We start from the raw sequence: 15,872 nt of genomic DNA on the forward strand, positions 1-15,872 counted from the left end.
GGGTCCAGCGTAGAAAAACGCCAAGCAACAGGCTGAGCTCTAACCGAAAAGAGCACCTCGAAATAGATGATCCTCAACTAAATATGAACTTCCGGACAAACCCCTCCTTCGACCATGTCCCGACCCCAACAGAAGAACAACACCACACACTACAACCAGCAAGAACTCAACCACCACATCTTCCAAAGATACATATATTGCTATACACTTATGCACCTCTACAGATAACAAACAATAACCAAAAACAAACGCACAATCGCTTAACCCACAGCAATCGTGACCGATAAAATAAACAAACACGGCTACATCATAGCTCATACCAATATCAACACCACCTCAAACCCTCAAACCCGCCGCCTTCTTCGCCAAAAGCGCCTCCACCTCATCCTTGCGCTTCGAGAAGTTGTCCACCAGGTTATCCCACATGGCAGGCTCATGCTCGTGCCGCTTCTCGCTGTTCCAGGCGTAGTCGGTGATGGTGAAGGCGCGGGAAGACTCGAACATGATTGCGATGGATGCCTCCGAGATGCGCATGACTGGCGGTGGGGCTTCGCTTGCGGCTTTGAATTCTTCGTAGGCGACGCCGTGGGGGACCACTGTTTTTCTGAGGTTAGGGGGTGTTTTCTTTCTCTTGGGTGGGGGAATGGAATGGGAGAAACTTACTGCCACATTCGAAGGAGACACTGCCGGGTTTGAAGGCGTCGGAGCGGCCGCCGTAGTCGCCGTAGATGAGACCCATTAGCTCTGAGGCGGCGTTGCGGTGGTAGTATGGTGGACGGTAGGTGTCTATTGCCGGTTTAGTATAGGTCTCGTGTCAAGACAGATGGGGATACATACTGGATGCGACGTCCCATCTGGGGGAGAAGATGAGGAAGTCGGCGAGAGGGGCAGTCGGGTCCCGGGATTTAGCGGTCAGAACGCAGAAGATGGAGGGATCAATGTGGTCGACTGAGATAGAGCCGACGTTGACGAATTTCGTCATGTCGTATTTGTAGGGAACCTGGTTGCGATCGTTAGCCTCATCGCACGAAGGGTGAAAGTGAAAGTAAGCGACGGGACGTACATAGTTACCGTGCCAGGCCACAACGTCAAATGGACTGTGGTTCTGCGTGCTGGCAAAGAACTTGCCTCCCAGCTTGTATACGACTTCCCACGCCTCCTGGCGAATTTCATACTTGGCTATCGGGGTTAAGAAGTCACGCGCGTTGGCTAGACCGTTGGCGCCCAGCGGGCCTAGTTCGGGGAGTTCATAGCAAGAGCCCCAGACTTCGAGGATGTAACCGCGAGAAGGACCATCGGGAAGCTCGACACGGAAGCGGATGCCGCGGGGAATAACGACGATTTCACCTGGTTGGACGAAAAGTGGACCGAATTCGGTCTGGATGTCCAATGCTCCCTGTTGGGGGACGATGAGCATCTCACCGTCGGAGTTGACAAAGGCTTTCTGGGTCATGCTTGTGTTTGCAGTGTAGACGTGAGTTGCAAGTCCCTCACGGAGAGTCGGGTCTCCAGATCCAGCGACGGTCTTCAGACCAGCGACGAAGTCTACCGGTTCGTTGGAGGGGATGTCGAATGGATGCCATGCCAGCTGGGTTGGGGAGACGTGAACCCGCGGGTTCAGGGGCAAGAAAGTGGCCTCTGTGTCGGGGTTGTCTGGAAGGTTTTTCTGTGTTGAGCAGCGGTTAGCACGAGATGCCGCATTGCCCTCATAATGTAGTCGAATTCACATACGAATCCCTGATGAGCAACCGCCGGACGAGCACGGTAGAGCCACGCCTTCTTGTTCGCATGTCTCGGGGCCACAAAAGCAGTGGCTGTTACTTGCTCTGCGTACAGCCCAAAGCGCACATTACGAGGGCTATTCTGTCCGTGGGGAATAGTTCCGGGCACAGCCTCGGAGATAAATCTGTTCGATGTAACCCAACGACATTAGCCCGATTGAGCCCCTCAGGTGAGGGAATTGATTGCGCGTACGTGTTACCAAATCCAGCTTGATACTATGGAGTGTTAGATTTTCATGACAACAGAGCGTTAATGAACATCGCATACCTCATAAGGGTCATTCCGGCGTGTGGCAAAGGAGGGGATTTCACCGTCCTTCTGTGTTTCCGCCCAGTGGAAGATCTTCTGGTACTCCTGAGAGTCCGAGAATTTGCCTACTGAGCCCATGTTGAATGTTGATTAATGCGGGCTTAGGTTGAAGGGAAAGGAGAGTGATTCTCAGTGTAAAGATAAATGCGATTTCGCCGTCAGGAACTATACATTAGGGGGACGGCATCTCTCATATATCGACCCAGGTGGGGTCGCATGTTGCCCAGAAAATCACGAGAAGGACCACATTGCATGGTTGAACCCACCACATTTTGAGGCCAAGTGTATGGTCTGGTGTATGTACACTCTCTCAGCCTTCGTCGTCATACAATTCGGCAGATCGGGGAGACCTTCTGTTGCCGAGCCTCTCTTCCGGAGGGCAGGATAGCAAGTGGAGACACCCAACGGATCGCCTCCACAGAAGATCCGACCTCCACACATTGATGTGAGAGCCTTTGTTGACCCCACATGACTCAGGTCTGAGTAACAGTGGGGAGTTTTGTCAGAATTCCACAGAACGGGATTGAAAGACATGCCTCATTGCCGAGACTGGTGATTCAGGAGAAGGGAACATAGATGCACGGAACACGGCAACATTTAGAAAGCATGTCATAGGGTGGACTACGGCATCAGGCCGACCATTACGAATTACTGGAGTTACGCATTGAACACGATGTATGCAGAGATGACTAAATATCACGAACTAACGGCAAGCTTGCGTCGGAGGGTGGGTTTATAACACTGAATTAGGGCCCTGCTTAATCACATGTTACACTGATAATGTGGGGGGCAGCTTGAAACAATTATTAGAGCAAAGATTTCACTCAAGAAAAGCGACAGCTTTGTTGAGCTGATTTACGATCTTATCCCGATATGCCTATACAACAGTGAGCATGAGGTCAATTTCAGATGTGAGAAGGAACACTTACTGCAGCTAAGGTCCAATTTCCAGCAACAATGGCTTTCGTTAGACAAGGGAAAGGGTCTGTCTGGAAGTAGTACGGGGCAGGGCTAATGATAAGATGGTAGTACCCATCACCCCCAGGAAGATCGGGATCCCCGAGAAAACGCTCAAAATTAGTATATTTGTGATTGACCGACTGGACCTGAGCAAGAAGGCTATCGTCAACAGGCTGTTGTTGCACTTGGTCGGCAAGCGAGTCGCTATATGCGTCAAACGCCGCCGAAGCCCGCGCGAAAATGTCGATCGTCTCCTTTAGCGACGTCAGATCGAGGTGTGCCGACAGGTTAGCTGTTGAGCTGAGTGATTCAAGGCCGTTCTGTAAGACTGGCGCGTACCCCTGGATGCGGTAGGGCAGAATCACCTCATCTGCAAGAGATGTCGCCAGCTGTAACCAGATTTTGGTGGTCGCCACATGGTGCGCAAAGCCAGGATCTCCGTATTGTTCCATCCAGGAATACGTGTCGAAGAGTGAATGGTAAGGGAAAACAGGATCTGTTGGCCCACGCGAGAAGCCAAAGTCTGCAACTGAATATGCATATTCCTGGAAAACCATGGCGTCTCCGCCACTACCCAGACCGAGCTCACTCCCCCACGCCTCTAGGACTGTTTGTCCACCGCTAGGTTCTTGAACTTGGCTAGTAGCATTGTGCATCGCTTGTGCCAACAGTGGGCTCCCTTGAGCATGAAATTTGGTGCCAGCGCCCGCAACGACGACATTTAAATATGCAGCAACGCTACTGTTCAGCTGGGACTGGTTTTCGTCCACCCATGAGCGCGACCCAATTTGGCCCATCTCCTCTCCCTCCCAACTGGCGAAGATGATTGTCCGTAACGGCTGCCAACCTTCTTTAAGGGCCGTTGCGAGAGTTCGTGCCACTTCATTCAGCGCCGCAGACCCACTGTTTCCATCTCCAGCACCAGGGCCCCACGCGTCACGGTGATTTCCAAGAATAATCACCTCGTCTGGAAAAGCGCATCCCGGGATGACCCCAATGACATTATGAACATGGCCAGCATAGTTATGTGGGTTATTAAGCACGTTCAAGACAACGTTCTCCGGTGAAGGCCCGACATTGTAGGTAACGCCGTGCGAGGTGAGCCCTCCTCCATGCCACCTGTCATTGAAATCGGCTGCCAGGGGACCATGACCATTGAGGGCTCGCAGCATAGGGATTGCATCAGCATACGAAATGGGCATAGCGGGAATCTGACCAGGATCTGCATACAAGTGGTTAGAGCAACTAGATATTCTAATGCAAGTTCACAGGGATCCTAGAAAAACCTACTGCAATTCCCAACTGACCCTCGCTCTATCAAAGATGGAGGGCGGGCTGGCCCATTCGGGAATGGCTGATATCCATTTTCTACAACAATTTCGTCATCCATTTGAGGATCTGGATAGATAAGCATCCCCGCGAGACCCATCTGTGTGGCGACTCCTTCCTGTCTTGCGCGGTGATAAGGCAGCTTGTATTTTTTCAAGACGGCGGATTCATACGTGGACTTGACCAAAGCGATCTTCCCCGTGATGTTGATACCCGCGCGCACCAAATCATCATAATCCTCTTGCGTTCCGTAGTTTGCGAATATGTACTGTGCGGTGATATTTCCCACCCCGGCACACCTGAAGAAAGCTGGAGCAAAGGGTAGCTGTCCATCGCCAGCTTTAGGGGGGTTATCTTCAATCAACGGCGCTTCATATACTACTGGATCCCCCTCGCGTGCCGTGTCAAGCAACGCTACTCGATGCTCGTTGGGAAGAGTCAGGTTGGCGCTATAGGATTTCACGCTTGCGTTGGAGAGGCCAATTGCATCCCATAACTCCTGAGTCCATTGCGCCTGTTGGAGACCCTGTCCTGCTAAATGTGAGCCGTTGGTATAGTAGCCAAGTGATTCGCGGATGTTATCAGCATTAGGGATGGCCTGCACAAGATCTTGGAGCGCTGTCGACGAAAGATTTTGTCTGCTCTTGCACTCCTGGAAGTTACTGGTGTCTAACGGACTTCCATGAACACCAGCAACAGCCAGGAATAAGGTGGCCAGGCCTGCCCAAGGCATACTTACTCAGTGGGGGAGATCGGCCAGGACTAGAGGCAATGAGGTGGGGTAAGACAAGAAAGAGAGAACTCTATGTTCTTATCAATGACTATATAAACCTTCGACGCTCAGATCTTGTATCCAATCCCTTGTTGGACTCCTTAATGCCTCGCTTCCAATTCTTTAAATAGTGAAGAATGCCAAGAGTCCGACACTTGCAGATTTTCAGCGATGAACTCAACCGATGGATCGGTTCCGGAGAAGTTATCCATAGCACGGTCTCCGACACGACCTTGCAAGGGGGAAGGTTGAAAAATGATTAGTATGCAGGCAGTGGCTGGCTGATGGTGGAAGATCGCGAAGATCTTATCCATATTGTTCGCCATGCATGAAGCTATCGGCTGCTCTGCCTCACATTTTGTCAGCCGCAAGGGATGAAAGGATCAAAAGACCCGAGCACGTAATTTCAATGATAAAGGGAGAAAATAGTGGGTTTCCCTATTTTTCAAGCTTCTCGAGACATACATTTCTCACGGAGGTCTATACTCGGAAACTAACTTCTGTTTTTAGAAATGGCGCCTTCGTCCAATTCTCAATGGGACGACACCGAGAGAGCGAATGAAGAAACCCCACTGCTCAAGGATCTCAAAGATCACCAATCTCACATTCTCCCGCGGAGACGACTCCTTGTTGTATTTCCTGCCTTGGCTCTGATTCATTTTACCTCGTTTCTGGATCAGACAGCCTTATCAACTTCATTACCCGCCATCGCTGCGGGACTCAACACCGGCTCCTCCATCTCATGGGTCAGTGCCAGTTTCCTCACGACGAGTACCAGCATCCAGCTGATCAACGGTCGGCTGTCGGACATCTTCGGTCGCAAAACATGTCTTCTAGGCGCGTTGACAATAATGGTGCTGGGCAACCTGCTGTCCGGATGGTCCCAGACCCCCGCACAATTGTATGCAACTAGAGCGTTTAGTGGCCTCGGTGCCGGAGCCATTAATGCGCTGGTGCAAATCGCTATTTCCGACATCACTACCTTGGAGCAACGCGGATACTATTTTGGAATTCTGGGAGTTGCAGTGGCTCTGGGGAATGGACTTGGTCCGGTTGTGGGCGGCGTACTCACGGAAAAGACCTCCTGGCGATGGGCATTTTGGTTCGTGTGTCCGTTGGCAGCGGCGGCAGCTACATATTTCGGCCTCGTATTCCCACCGTCCGACATGGCCGACAATGTCTGCACGAAGTTGCAGAGGGTGGATTGGTTCGGAGTTTTCACGAGCATGATGGCTATTGTGTTGATCCTGGTACGTGCGACAGCGCCACATAACTGCGCAGCTATACAGGAATTAACTTAGCCTTTAGATCCCCGTTTCGCAAGGAGGCTCCGCTATTCCATGGAACTCTCCTATAATCATTGCTATGTTAGCGCTCGGAGCGGCGCTCTTCGGTCTCTTCCTGATCGGAGAGTGGCGTTGGGTCAAACTGCCGCTTTTGCCCAGTATGCCGTCCATTCACGTAGATGTATTCGTATGCTGACTGTCTAAGTGCGCTTATTCAAATATAATTACTCCACGAACATCCTTCTCGCCGTTAACATCCTGATCGGCTGGGTATTTTGGGGAAACCTCTTCTATATCCCGCTGTACTTCCAGAATGTCCGCGGCTGGAGCCCGGGAACAGCTGGTTCCCTGATCTTGCCGATGGTGATTGCGCACGGCATAACCTCAGGTCTGACCGGGCTCATAATCTCGTGGACCGGCAGGTATAAGGTAGTCATCAGCATTGGCGTTGGCATGTGGATGATCGCAGCAGCGGCCAAGTCCTTCTATACACAGCAGACTCCACTGTGGATTCTGGAACTAGGAGGGATCTTTGAAGGTATTGGGGTGGGATGTTCCTTTCAGCCTGGTATGCATACCTATCCCCTACAACACCATGATAAGCAGACTAACACAAGCCACAGTAATGGTCGGCCTACTCGCAGGATCCGATAAAAGCGACCGTGCCGTAGTCACAGGCTTTCGCAACTTCATCCGCGACATGGGCGGATCGGTCGGCGTAACAGGTACTGTTTCTCCAACACCTACCTTCTTCATGACTAACAAAAGAGCAGTGTCCGGAGCGATCCTCAACAATGTCCTCCACAATGATCTCAAAGGACGGTTCAGCGAGGAACTCATTTCCAAGATCACGTCTTCTGCCTTCGTTTTGTACGACTTCAACCTCACTGACGAGGACCAGAAGCTGATCTCCAATGCATATATGCACGGCTTACGAACTGTCTTTACTGTATTCGCAGTTTTGATGCTGCTGTTTTTCGTGCTGTCGTTGTGCATAAAGGATTATGGACTAGCTGGTAGGACACGTATCGAGAGCGAGGAACAAGCCGAAGGGGAGACCCGGGAGAGATACACTGATGAGTAGAGTGGCACGGGTTCCCTGCTGTTTAACAACTCTGCTTATAGTCTAATTTCTGACGTCTTGTAGTTCTTGTAATTACTTTATCAAGGATTCTTAGAGATTATTACTTAGGAGTATCATGATTTCAATCACATGGGTCAGCTTATATGGTGTCGGAAAGATAATATATTCAAACTCATTCAACATCTTCTCCTCTTTCCTGACCAAAAAAAACACTGAAGTTGCAGGATTTTGGTGAAAGCACACCCAGCTAATATATATGATTGGCAAATAACTCATGCGCCTTCCTCGATCGCACCACTGGGTGTCATATAAGTAGTACTTTAGGGCGTACCTCATTTAGCCACGACCCACTAGTCGTACTTCAAACCAACTAGTTATTTCAATTTCTATTTCTTGGATAATTCTTCATTGTGACGGTTAATAGACCCCGACAGTACTATAACACTACTGAGATTAGTATATGAATACCCTTGATCGACTCCCAGTGGTGTCGTCCCAGAACTTAGATATCGTTAAGTGAGTCTGTGTAGCGAATTAGCTTTAATATCGAAGTGGTTCACGTGCAGAGTTAGCCCTGAAAGCAGACCCCGATCCCTGTACCGTTTGATTGCGAACTGATAAAATGGTCTCTATACAGAAATACCGTCGACGGCATCTGAAGCTTTCACTCACCCATTTGATATCGGCAAGCGGGGTTGATGCTGCTATTGTGTATTATTGGCTTATGCTTCAACTATTATAGGATCATGCAGGCGCGGCGTGCCCGAGTGGCGAAGGTCATATGAAATTATATGCTACTATTCCAGGAGCTGAAGCGGAGTTACGTGTCGTAGTATCTTGAGTTGTGATTTCTGAGTCCAGATTAGGAATTCGAACCGAGGATTACAATGACGAAGTAGAATGACTTGACGAGAATGTTTGTCTCACACGGGTATAAATATGGCGTCCTGTCTCCCTCCAGAAACGCAAGAAAGGCATTCAGTCTTCAGACTTCCTTTCTTATCGTCTAACTTCATCGAGCTTTTCTCTAGTTCACTCCGATTGCCTGCAAATCTCAAGCATCTTCTATTGAATCCACCCTCTTCAACCCAAAATGGCGAACTGGTCGTCACTTTTACTTCAAGCTTTAATGCTATCTGGAACGACGCTGGTAGTGGTACCACTAGGGACGGAGGTTTCTGGCACCCGATTACCCAAGGCACCCTTCGGCCTCTGGGTAGTATGGCTGTCGGGAACTTCAAGGAATTGAACGGTCAGCGAGCGGCGCTCTTGATTGGAGCAAAGTCTACCAGCAGCTCAAATCCTCCTGTTAAAGCGCCTACCAGCTATACTCAGCTTTGGGCGGACAAGGGCAGTGGAGCCAAGCTCAATGGTTCCTTCTGGCGACCCATAGCCGCGCCTGGCTATATAGCTATGGGGGATGTGGTCCAATCAGGCTACACGACGCCCTCGACCAGCAAGGTGTGGTGTCTTCGGTCCGACCTTGTTGCTGACGGCCAGTACGCGGATGAGAGTGTCTAAAATGACAAGATGTGCGGAGTAGGTGGGAACGTGTCCATCTGGGAGGTATATCCTTTTCCGAACAATATTAGCGGAACTGAGTTCCTTCCCATGCGCATTCCGTCAAACCCGACCCAGGCTACGCGGTAGTTCCAACCCTAAAAATCCCCAAGGATTTCGCGGAATTTACCCAGCCAGTGCATACGTTTACTGCTTCCACGATTCCCAGCACCGGTACCACATATACCTGGGTTGGACAGTGTGAGGTCACCCTACCATTTACCTCCTTCTATGATGATGCCGATCAACGGAGCCTCCAACTGACCCGCAATTCCATTCTGTCAAGTCAGCAGATCGATTACATGGTACGTCGAAGGCTCTTATATCAACAACAGTGCTGGAAGCATCACCCGGAGCAAACAGGTCACCACTGGTGTCTCCAGTGGGGAGTCCACCGAGCTCGCCCATAGCACCGGCGTCAGCATTTCAGCCAGTACTTGTGTTTTAGTGAAATTGAAGATCAATCTCAACTAGCGCGGCATTCGACAAGCCAACCTTTGGCCCAAGATGTAAAGCAAATCCCGATGTGACCACATGTGCAGGAAATAAAGCATTATTGATCAGGCCGTTCCATCCCTGATCATATCCGGTAGCACGGAATCTTTCCGTAGATGCGAAGCATGCATACGTTCTGAATGATTTACACCGGACCCTACTTGTGATTTTATATTCTGATGTACGCGGGATGATCTATTCCTGGACTCAGACTCTGTATCAACAATAACAAGGTCCACCCTATACGGGCCACACCTCATCAATTCCTATTGTTCCTCATGGATCTATAAATATTGAAACGGGCAATAGCAATAACTCATTGCCCTGCGCAGTCCAGAAATCTAAGCCTTCTAAAAACCACCCAAAGTAAACAATCGAAACCCAAAATTAAGCCAAGAAATAGATATAAGAAGCGAAAATTAAAGCAATGCAAGAGCATCAATCATAAAAGCCCCGAAAAACCAACAAGGACTCTAATCAAGACCAAACTGTCTAGCATCCCATCTCACGCGCTTCAAGTGTCTCCGGGGATCCTTGACCTGGTTGCGCCCATGCAACCACCGCCTGTTATCCATGATGATGATGGAACCGCGGGGCATCATCTCGGCCGTGAGATTCACCACCTCGGCCTGTGCCTTCGGGCCCAGGAGAACAGACTTGAGTTCCTCGAGCGCGAGTCCAGCTTCGCCTGTCAAAGGCGTGAAGATATCCTCTCTGAAGCGGAGAGCCAGGCTCCCGGATTCCGGGTCGGGGGATAACAGACTACCGATGATGGACTCGTCCTTGTTATCTGTTTTCCGGAACTCGGGTGGCACGGTGATGAGATAGTCTTTCTTCTGGAGAGCGACGCGGGTCGACTCCGAGAGGAGCTTGAGGAGATTGTCGACTTTCAGTACGGAGAGAGTCCCGCCGCCGCATTGGTCTGGGTGCAAGACTTGGAGGGCGAAGAAGCGCGGCGGGGAGGCCTCGTAGCTGCAGTCGGTGTGCCAGGGGAACTCATTCATGGTTTCTGACCTGGCCTGGTGGTCGGGGCATTGGAAGACTGTTTGGCTGGGTCGGATATCCCAGTACCAGCCGCGGTGGGCGGAGTGGGTGATGGGAAGACCGTGGCCGTGCCATTTGTGTAGGCCGTGAATGAGATTTGTGAGGTAGTGGGAGTCGTTGTCGTCGAAGTTGAGGCTGATTTTCAGAACGCCCGCGTCCTGAAGGTGGCGTTGGACGCTGCCAACGTGCGATTGGTCATGGGCGGAATCAAGCCTTGGGGCTTGGAGGTATGGGATATTGGCTGTATAGATAAGCCTTTCGTTAGCTAAATTTAAACAATAAGGGTCCAAACTGAAATCTTAAACAAGCTTACATACCGAGTGGCGAAAGCGCAGGAGCAGCCGACCGGATCGACGTCCCCAGGGCACCGTGGTAGGCTCTGGTCAGGGTACGAAGCATTTTGTAACGAATGGATGGATATGTAGTACTATACTATATCTCTTGAATGATTGTTGATTGACTTCCCATGTTTCTCTCGTTGCGAATAGGTCTATATAAGTTTGTTCCTATCAGCGGAATACCGCCCTCTCGAGCTCATCCTACGTGCAATTCCGTTCCGCTTCATCCCTTGCATCGTTACTGCTAATTTACTTCTTGGCTTACGGAGTACCGCGGTGGCCTACGTACACCTCTCCCCATCTCCAGGGTAGGAATGTCTTGGCAGGATGACGGGTATCATCCAAATGCCCCAGAAGATCACCAGAATGTCTTGGCTTGGGCTTGTCGGTGACGAATGTGACCGCGAATGTGGTTCAATATGAGTTGGAAAAGGGGGTGAGACGACGCAAGGGAGAGCTGATAAGATGGTTGATAATGGAAAAACAAGTGGCTATGGAAACGTCGCTCCATCGAAGGTTCTTTTCTCGCATGCAACTCATCATTTAGGTATGTATGTACATGAGGTCATGTTCCGGACGAACCAATGTCTGAGGAATATCATCCCAGAATGCTCAAAAGCGGTATGTGCAGTCGTCAGCTCAAATGCATCCTGTCATGCAGAAGAGATAACCCATCACGACCAATTAACCCCCTACGTCCGCTTCTTTCCCAATTAGAACCGATTCTCAGGTGCGATCAGCCGCTGGCCGACCTCTCCGTATGCGCCCTCTACCTCAGTGATCGTCGTACCTTGCACCCAGAATCCCTTGGCGTTCGCCCAGCTCGCCGGCGACGCCACTGCCGCTGCGATGGCCCATGCAACGTCCTCCGGCGAACTCTTGAGCGTGTGGGGCTGAGTGGTGGCCTCCAGCCCTTCCACCATGGAGGTGAGTGTAAGCCAAGGCGCGATCCAGGAAATGGCAATGTTGGCTCGGATAACCTCCTCGATTAGGGCGGTGCTGCGGACAAGACCCAAGACTGCATGTTTGCTAGCGGTATAGAGCGGCTGCGAAGGCACAGGGACATAGGAGCCCGCAGAGCCAGTGACGACGATGCGTCCACCCGCTCCTCTCTGCTTCATGTGATGGATGGCTAATTTTAGTCCGAACACGACCGAGTTGATGTTGACGTCAAAGAGCTGCGTCGAGGGGCGCTCAAGCTTGCCTTCCTTGGTTTCATCTGCCAGGTAATTGTAGCGTGCTTGACTGTTCAGCTGCGCTTGTCGTGAGGGATCTTGGGTCTGGAGCAGGGAGATCTCGGGGTTGATGGCTGCGTTGCACACGACGAGCTCGATTGGCCCGATAGTGTCGATGACCCATTGGAACAGCGCTATCTGTTGGTTCCAGTCGCTGACGTCGCAGGTCTTGTACGTGGCTTGCAGACCGATGGCTTCCACTGCATTCTTTAATGCATCCTCGTGTAAATCAACAAGCACCACGCGGGCGCCGTGGCGGGCGAGGAGATTAGCAGTGGCAAATCCGATGCCACGTGCGGCGCCGGTGATAATAGCTACTTTGTTGGAGACATTCTCCGTGAGAGCGTCGCTGTTTGGCCTCGAGATAGTCGTCATGGTTGAGTGAGTAGTAGTGTGATTGTTGTAGAAGGAACAGGAACCGCGGATTAGGGCAATGTTGAGTACTTATGTTAATTTGTACTACAAACGATGATCCACTTGGCTCTTCGTATTGAATACGCTTGGAACCTCGGCTAAAGCTTGAATAGAAAAGTATAGCTATTTTCATTTGTAACAATATCGAGATGTCTATAGGATGACAAGTATCCACTAGCCCACACTACGAAACTATAGTTCGAATCTCCACAAGAACAAATTGTCGCTACCAAAACAACCATATAGCACTAAGGACATGCCTTGGACACTCTACCTCCACACCTACCAATTAAGTCCCACCATCCAACCCTCACAACTCCCTAATCGCTCGAAAGCGATTCTCCATAGCCCTCCCCGTAAAGCTCCCCAAAGGCGCCGACCCCTCAAACCCATGCGGCAACCCCGGATACAAATGAAACTCAACCGGAATGCCCGCCTTCACAAACTTCAGCACATACTCCGTATCCTCCTTCGCAAAAATATCCAACTGCCCACAATCCATATACAAAGGCGGCAACCCCTCTACAGAGTCCACCCTTGCCGGCGCCGCATACGCCTCAACACGATTCGTCCCAACATCCTTCCCCAAATACGCAGTCCAGCCGGTGATATTATCCTCCGGTGTCCAGAACGCCAATTCACCCGCCTGATTTTCAACACCCCGGTCATCGAGCATAGGATAGACCAGGATCTGCTTAGCTAGAGGCGGAGAGAGACCCTTGTCCCTAGCCATGAGCGCAAGACCAGCCGCTAAACCGGCGCCAGCACTCTCGCCCATAACAGCTATGCGATGAGTATCAATACACAACTCTTCCGCATGGGCATATACCCACTGCAAACCGGCCCAGCTGTCTTCCATCGGACCCGGATACGGGTGTTCCGGGGCTAGTCGGTAGTCGATGCTTAGGATTTGTACCCCTGAGCCGAGGACGTACCCAACTAGCATACTTTCCAGGTCCGCGACTGAGAGGGAAATGAACCCGCCTCCATGGGTGTGTACTACGGCGGGGGCTAGTTCTTTCATGGCCTCGTCCGATCCACCAGAGCCCCGTTTCTTGCGGTAGTGGTGGATCGGGACTTGGAAGTCACCTGATTGTGTTGGGGCGTAGTAGACGAGGTGTTCTAGTTCATCCGGGATGGGTGTTTTGGGGGTGTTTGCTGTAATGGCTGCGAGTAGGTTTCTTCTGGCGGTGATGTCGTGGATGGCTGGTTTGGGCTGTTGGCTTAGTAGTTGCAGCAATGGACCTGCGGCTGAGGCGAATTCGGGGTCGAATTGGAGAGGCATTATGTTTCTCTGAGTGGCTTTGACAAGAACAAGGGATGTATCAATGTAACGTAAAGAGAGATTTAGTGAGATAGTGGCCCTGCATTAGAGATCTACAGGGTTATTAGTACTGCTACGTTTGTGTATAGTGCCCCATCTACGCGGAACTTTGAATACGTATTTTTGATCCTTCACCGGAAGACAAGCCATTTCCGATCCGAAAGCCTCCTTTCTATAGGTGTGAAACATTCCTTCAGTCCGGGCCAAGATACTATGTCTAAGTAGTAAACCGCGTTTCTTCCGCTCCGACGCCACAGTGGAGCCTGATAAAATGTGGGGATATCGTTTTCGGAAGTTGACGGCGAGCTGAATAATTTAGTTTTTGAACAATGCATAGAACATGATACTATGAATATACGTTGGAAAGGTAATGTCTATAGAGCCAGGAAGGCGTGAGGGCGAATGGCATATGACAGCTGTCTAGCCCCAGTAACCGCACTATTCCTTGTTATACGTCGTAGTCTATATCGTCGATCTTGAATAACAATGTGTCAACTAGATGTAACACTATAAGATACACTATAAAGATACCTTGGTGTCTGATGACTTTCAAGTCGTAGTATAGGAAGATCTGTCAGTCAACACAATGATGACTATCCCCTCCTTCGACGAACTCCCCTCCGTACCGGGACATCCTCAAACCAAATGCTCCTGGGGCCTTTTCGACAAAGATGGCCAGAAAGACCTCTACGGGACGTTAAACTTCATTACGCCAGACATTGTGAAATCCGCAGCCACTGAAATCCGTCATGGCATTTCAGTCTCGCTCAAGTGCGTGCCCCTGTGTTATTCTATGATGGGTTCATGCTAGAGCATAGACACTGACTATAACTGTTAGCTGGCCCCTGGGAGCCATCAAGAGCAAGGGACACTTTCGCAAACATCTTTCTCATAACGTGGTGAAACTCGAGGATCCTGCAACTGGGAAGGGCTTTGGGTTTGATGATGAAGTAGGGTGGTTCAGCTATTGACTTTTCTATAAGTGAGGTATCTGATGAACTATAGGTGGACTTTAATACTCAAGGAAGTAGCCAGTGGGACAGTCTCTGTATGTTATCTTTCTCATACCACTAAATATACTGTGCTAAAGAACATAAGGTCACTTCCAGCATCTCCCCTCCGGTTTATCCTACAACGGGTTCAAACCAACGGTCGAAACCCTCCAAGCAAATACCGACCTCCCAACCCTAGATCGTAAGCGACAACTTCACCCCAATAGCCTAACACGATCTAAACAAACGCAGACTGGCACTCCCGCGGCGGTCTCACCGGCCGAGGCGTCCTAATTGACTTCAAATCCTACGCCGCAGCAAAAGGAATCCAATACTCCCCCTTCTCGGCTTTCCGAATTAGCGCCGCAGACATCGAGGCAGTCGCTGTCCATCAAGGAACTACCTTCCAAAAAGGCGATATCCTCATCATCCGATTCGGGGTAACAGAGGCACTGGGACAAATGAACGGGGACGAACAATCAGCCGCCATGGCTCCACTGCGATGCTGTGGGATCGAAGGAACCGAAGATATGGCACGTTGGCTATGGAACAGACAGTTTGCTGCCGTTGCCAGTGATAATATAGCCGTGGAGGCTATGCCGCCCATTATTGATGGGGTGGAGAGACCGCCGACCGAGTTTGGTGAGTGTGATCTCATCTATGACCTTGTGTCTAGTGGCTAATTGGGTAGTGTTGCACCAATGGTGTCTTAGTTTGCTTGGAATGCCTCTTGGGGAGCTGTGGGATCTCAAGGCCCTGGCGGACGTGTGTAAGAAGGTTGGAAGGTATAGCTTTCTATTGACCTCGGCGCCGTTGAATGTTCCTGGTGCCGTTGGGAGTCCGCCGAATGCGTTGGCTATTTTGTAACTTCGTCCAAATGATGTCGCTGGGCTGTTCTTGGATTTGATCCAGGGGTAGTAACTAGTTAGTTATATCTGTGATTTTATA

At 50.5% G+C, this 15,872-nt stretch overlaps 7 protein-coding genes across 7 annotated transcripts; 3 read left to right on the forward strand and 4 right to left on the reverse strand.

The window, feature by feature from the left end:
- Nucleotides 1-336: 336 nt before the first annotated feature.
- On the reverse strand, nucleotides 337-1,850 carry AO090012000156 (putative homogentisate 1,2-dioxygenase; the record flags this gene model as incomplete). The annotated part of the gene is made up of 5 exons (XM_023236354.1): nucleotides 337-596; nucleotides 664-786; nucleotides 838-1,000; nucleotides 1,064-1,653; nucleotides 1,835-1,850. The coding sequence occupies 5 exons, from the start codon at nucleotides 1,848-1,850 to the stop codon at nucleotides 337-339; spliced, it is 1,152 nt and encodes a 383-aa protein (XP_023091285.1).
- A 1,061-nt stretch (nucleotides 1,851-2,911) lies between these two features.
- On the reverse strand, nucleotides 2,912-5,113 carry AO090012000157 (uncharacterized protein; the record flags this gene model as incomplete). Its single annotated transcript, XM_001727164.1, has 3 exons — nucleotides 2,912-2,968; nucleotides 3,021-4,273; nucleotides 4,342-5,113. The coding sequence occupies 3 exons, from the start codon at nucleotides 5,111-5,113 to the stop codon at nucleotides 2,912-2,914; spliced, it is 2,082 nt and encodes a 693-aa protein (XP_001727216.1).
- A 551-nt stretch (nucleotides 5,114-5,664) lies between these two features.
- AO090012000158 (uncharacterized protein) lies at nucleotides 5,665-7,522 on the forward strand (the record flags this gene model as incomplete). The annotated part of the gene is made up of 6 exons (XM_023236355.1): nucleotides 5,665-6,402; nucleotides 6,461-6,596; nucleotides 6,644-7,006; nucleotides 7,083-7,163; nucleotides 7,212-7,378; nucleotides 7,439-7,522. The coding sequence occupies 6 exons, from the start codon at nucleotides 5,665-5,667 to the stop codon at nucleotides 7,520-7,522; spliced, it is 1,569 nt and encodes a 522-aa protein (XP_023091286.1).
- A 939-nt stretch (nucleotides 7,523-8,461) lies between these two features.
- AO090012000159 (uncharacterized protein) lies at nucleotides 8,462-9,043 on the forward strand (the record flags this gene model as incomplete). The annotated part of the gene is made up of 1 exon (XM_023236356.1): nucleotides 8,462-9,043. One exon carries the CDS (start codon nucleotides 8,462-8,464, stop codon nucleotides 9,041-9,043), a length of 582 nt encoding a protein of 193 aa, XP_023091287.1.
- A 1,007-nt stretch (nucleotides 9,044-10,050) lies between these two features.
- On the reverse strand, nucleotides 10,051-11,020 carry AO090012000160 (uncharacterized protein; the record flags this gene model as incomplete). The annotated part of the gene is made up of 2 exons (XM_001727167.3): nucleotides 10,051-10,862; nucleotides 10,939-11,020. 2 exons carry the CDS (start codon nucleotides 11,018-11,020, stop codon nucleotides 10,051-10,053), a joined length of 894 nt encoding a protein of 297 aa, XP_001727219.1.
- Nucleotides 11,021-11,672: 652 nt separating this feature from the next.
- AO090012000161 (SDR family oxidoreductase) lies at nucleotides 11,673-12,569 on the reverse strand (the record flags this gene model as incomplete). The annotated part of the gene is made up of 1 exon (XM_001727168.1): nucleotides 11,673-12,569. One exon carries the CDS (start codon nucleotides 12,567-12,569, stop codon nucleotides 11,673-11,675), a length of 897 nt encoding a protein of 298 aa, XP_001727220.1.
- Nucleotides 12,570-13,771: 1,202 nt separating this feature from the next.
- On the forward strand, nucleotides 13,772-15,791 carry AO090012000162 (uncharacterized protein; the record flags this gene model as incomplete). The annotated part of the gene is made up of 4 exons (XM_023236357.1): nucleotides 13,772-13,781; nucleotides 15,031-15,126; nucleotides 15,177-15,566; nucleotides 15,601-15,791. The coding sequence occupies 4 exons, from the start codon at nucleotides 13,772-13,774 to the stop codon at nucleotides 15,789-15,791; spliced, it is 687 nt and encodes a 228-aa protein (XP_023091288.1).
- Between the last annotated feature and the right edge of the window lie 81 nt (nucleotides 15,792-15,872).

This window comes from Aspergillus oryzae, chromosome 4 (genome assembly GCF_000184455.2).
Source record: "Aspergillus oryzae RIB40 DNA, chromosome 4".
Classification (NCBI taxonomy): Eukaryota; Fungi; Ascomycota; class Eurotiomycetes; order Eurotiales; family Aspergillaceae; genus Aspergillus; species Aspergillus oryzae.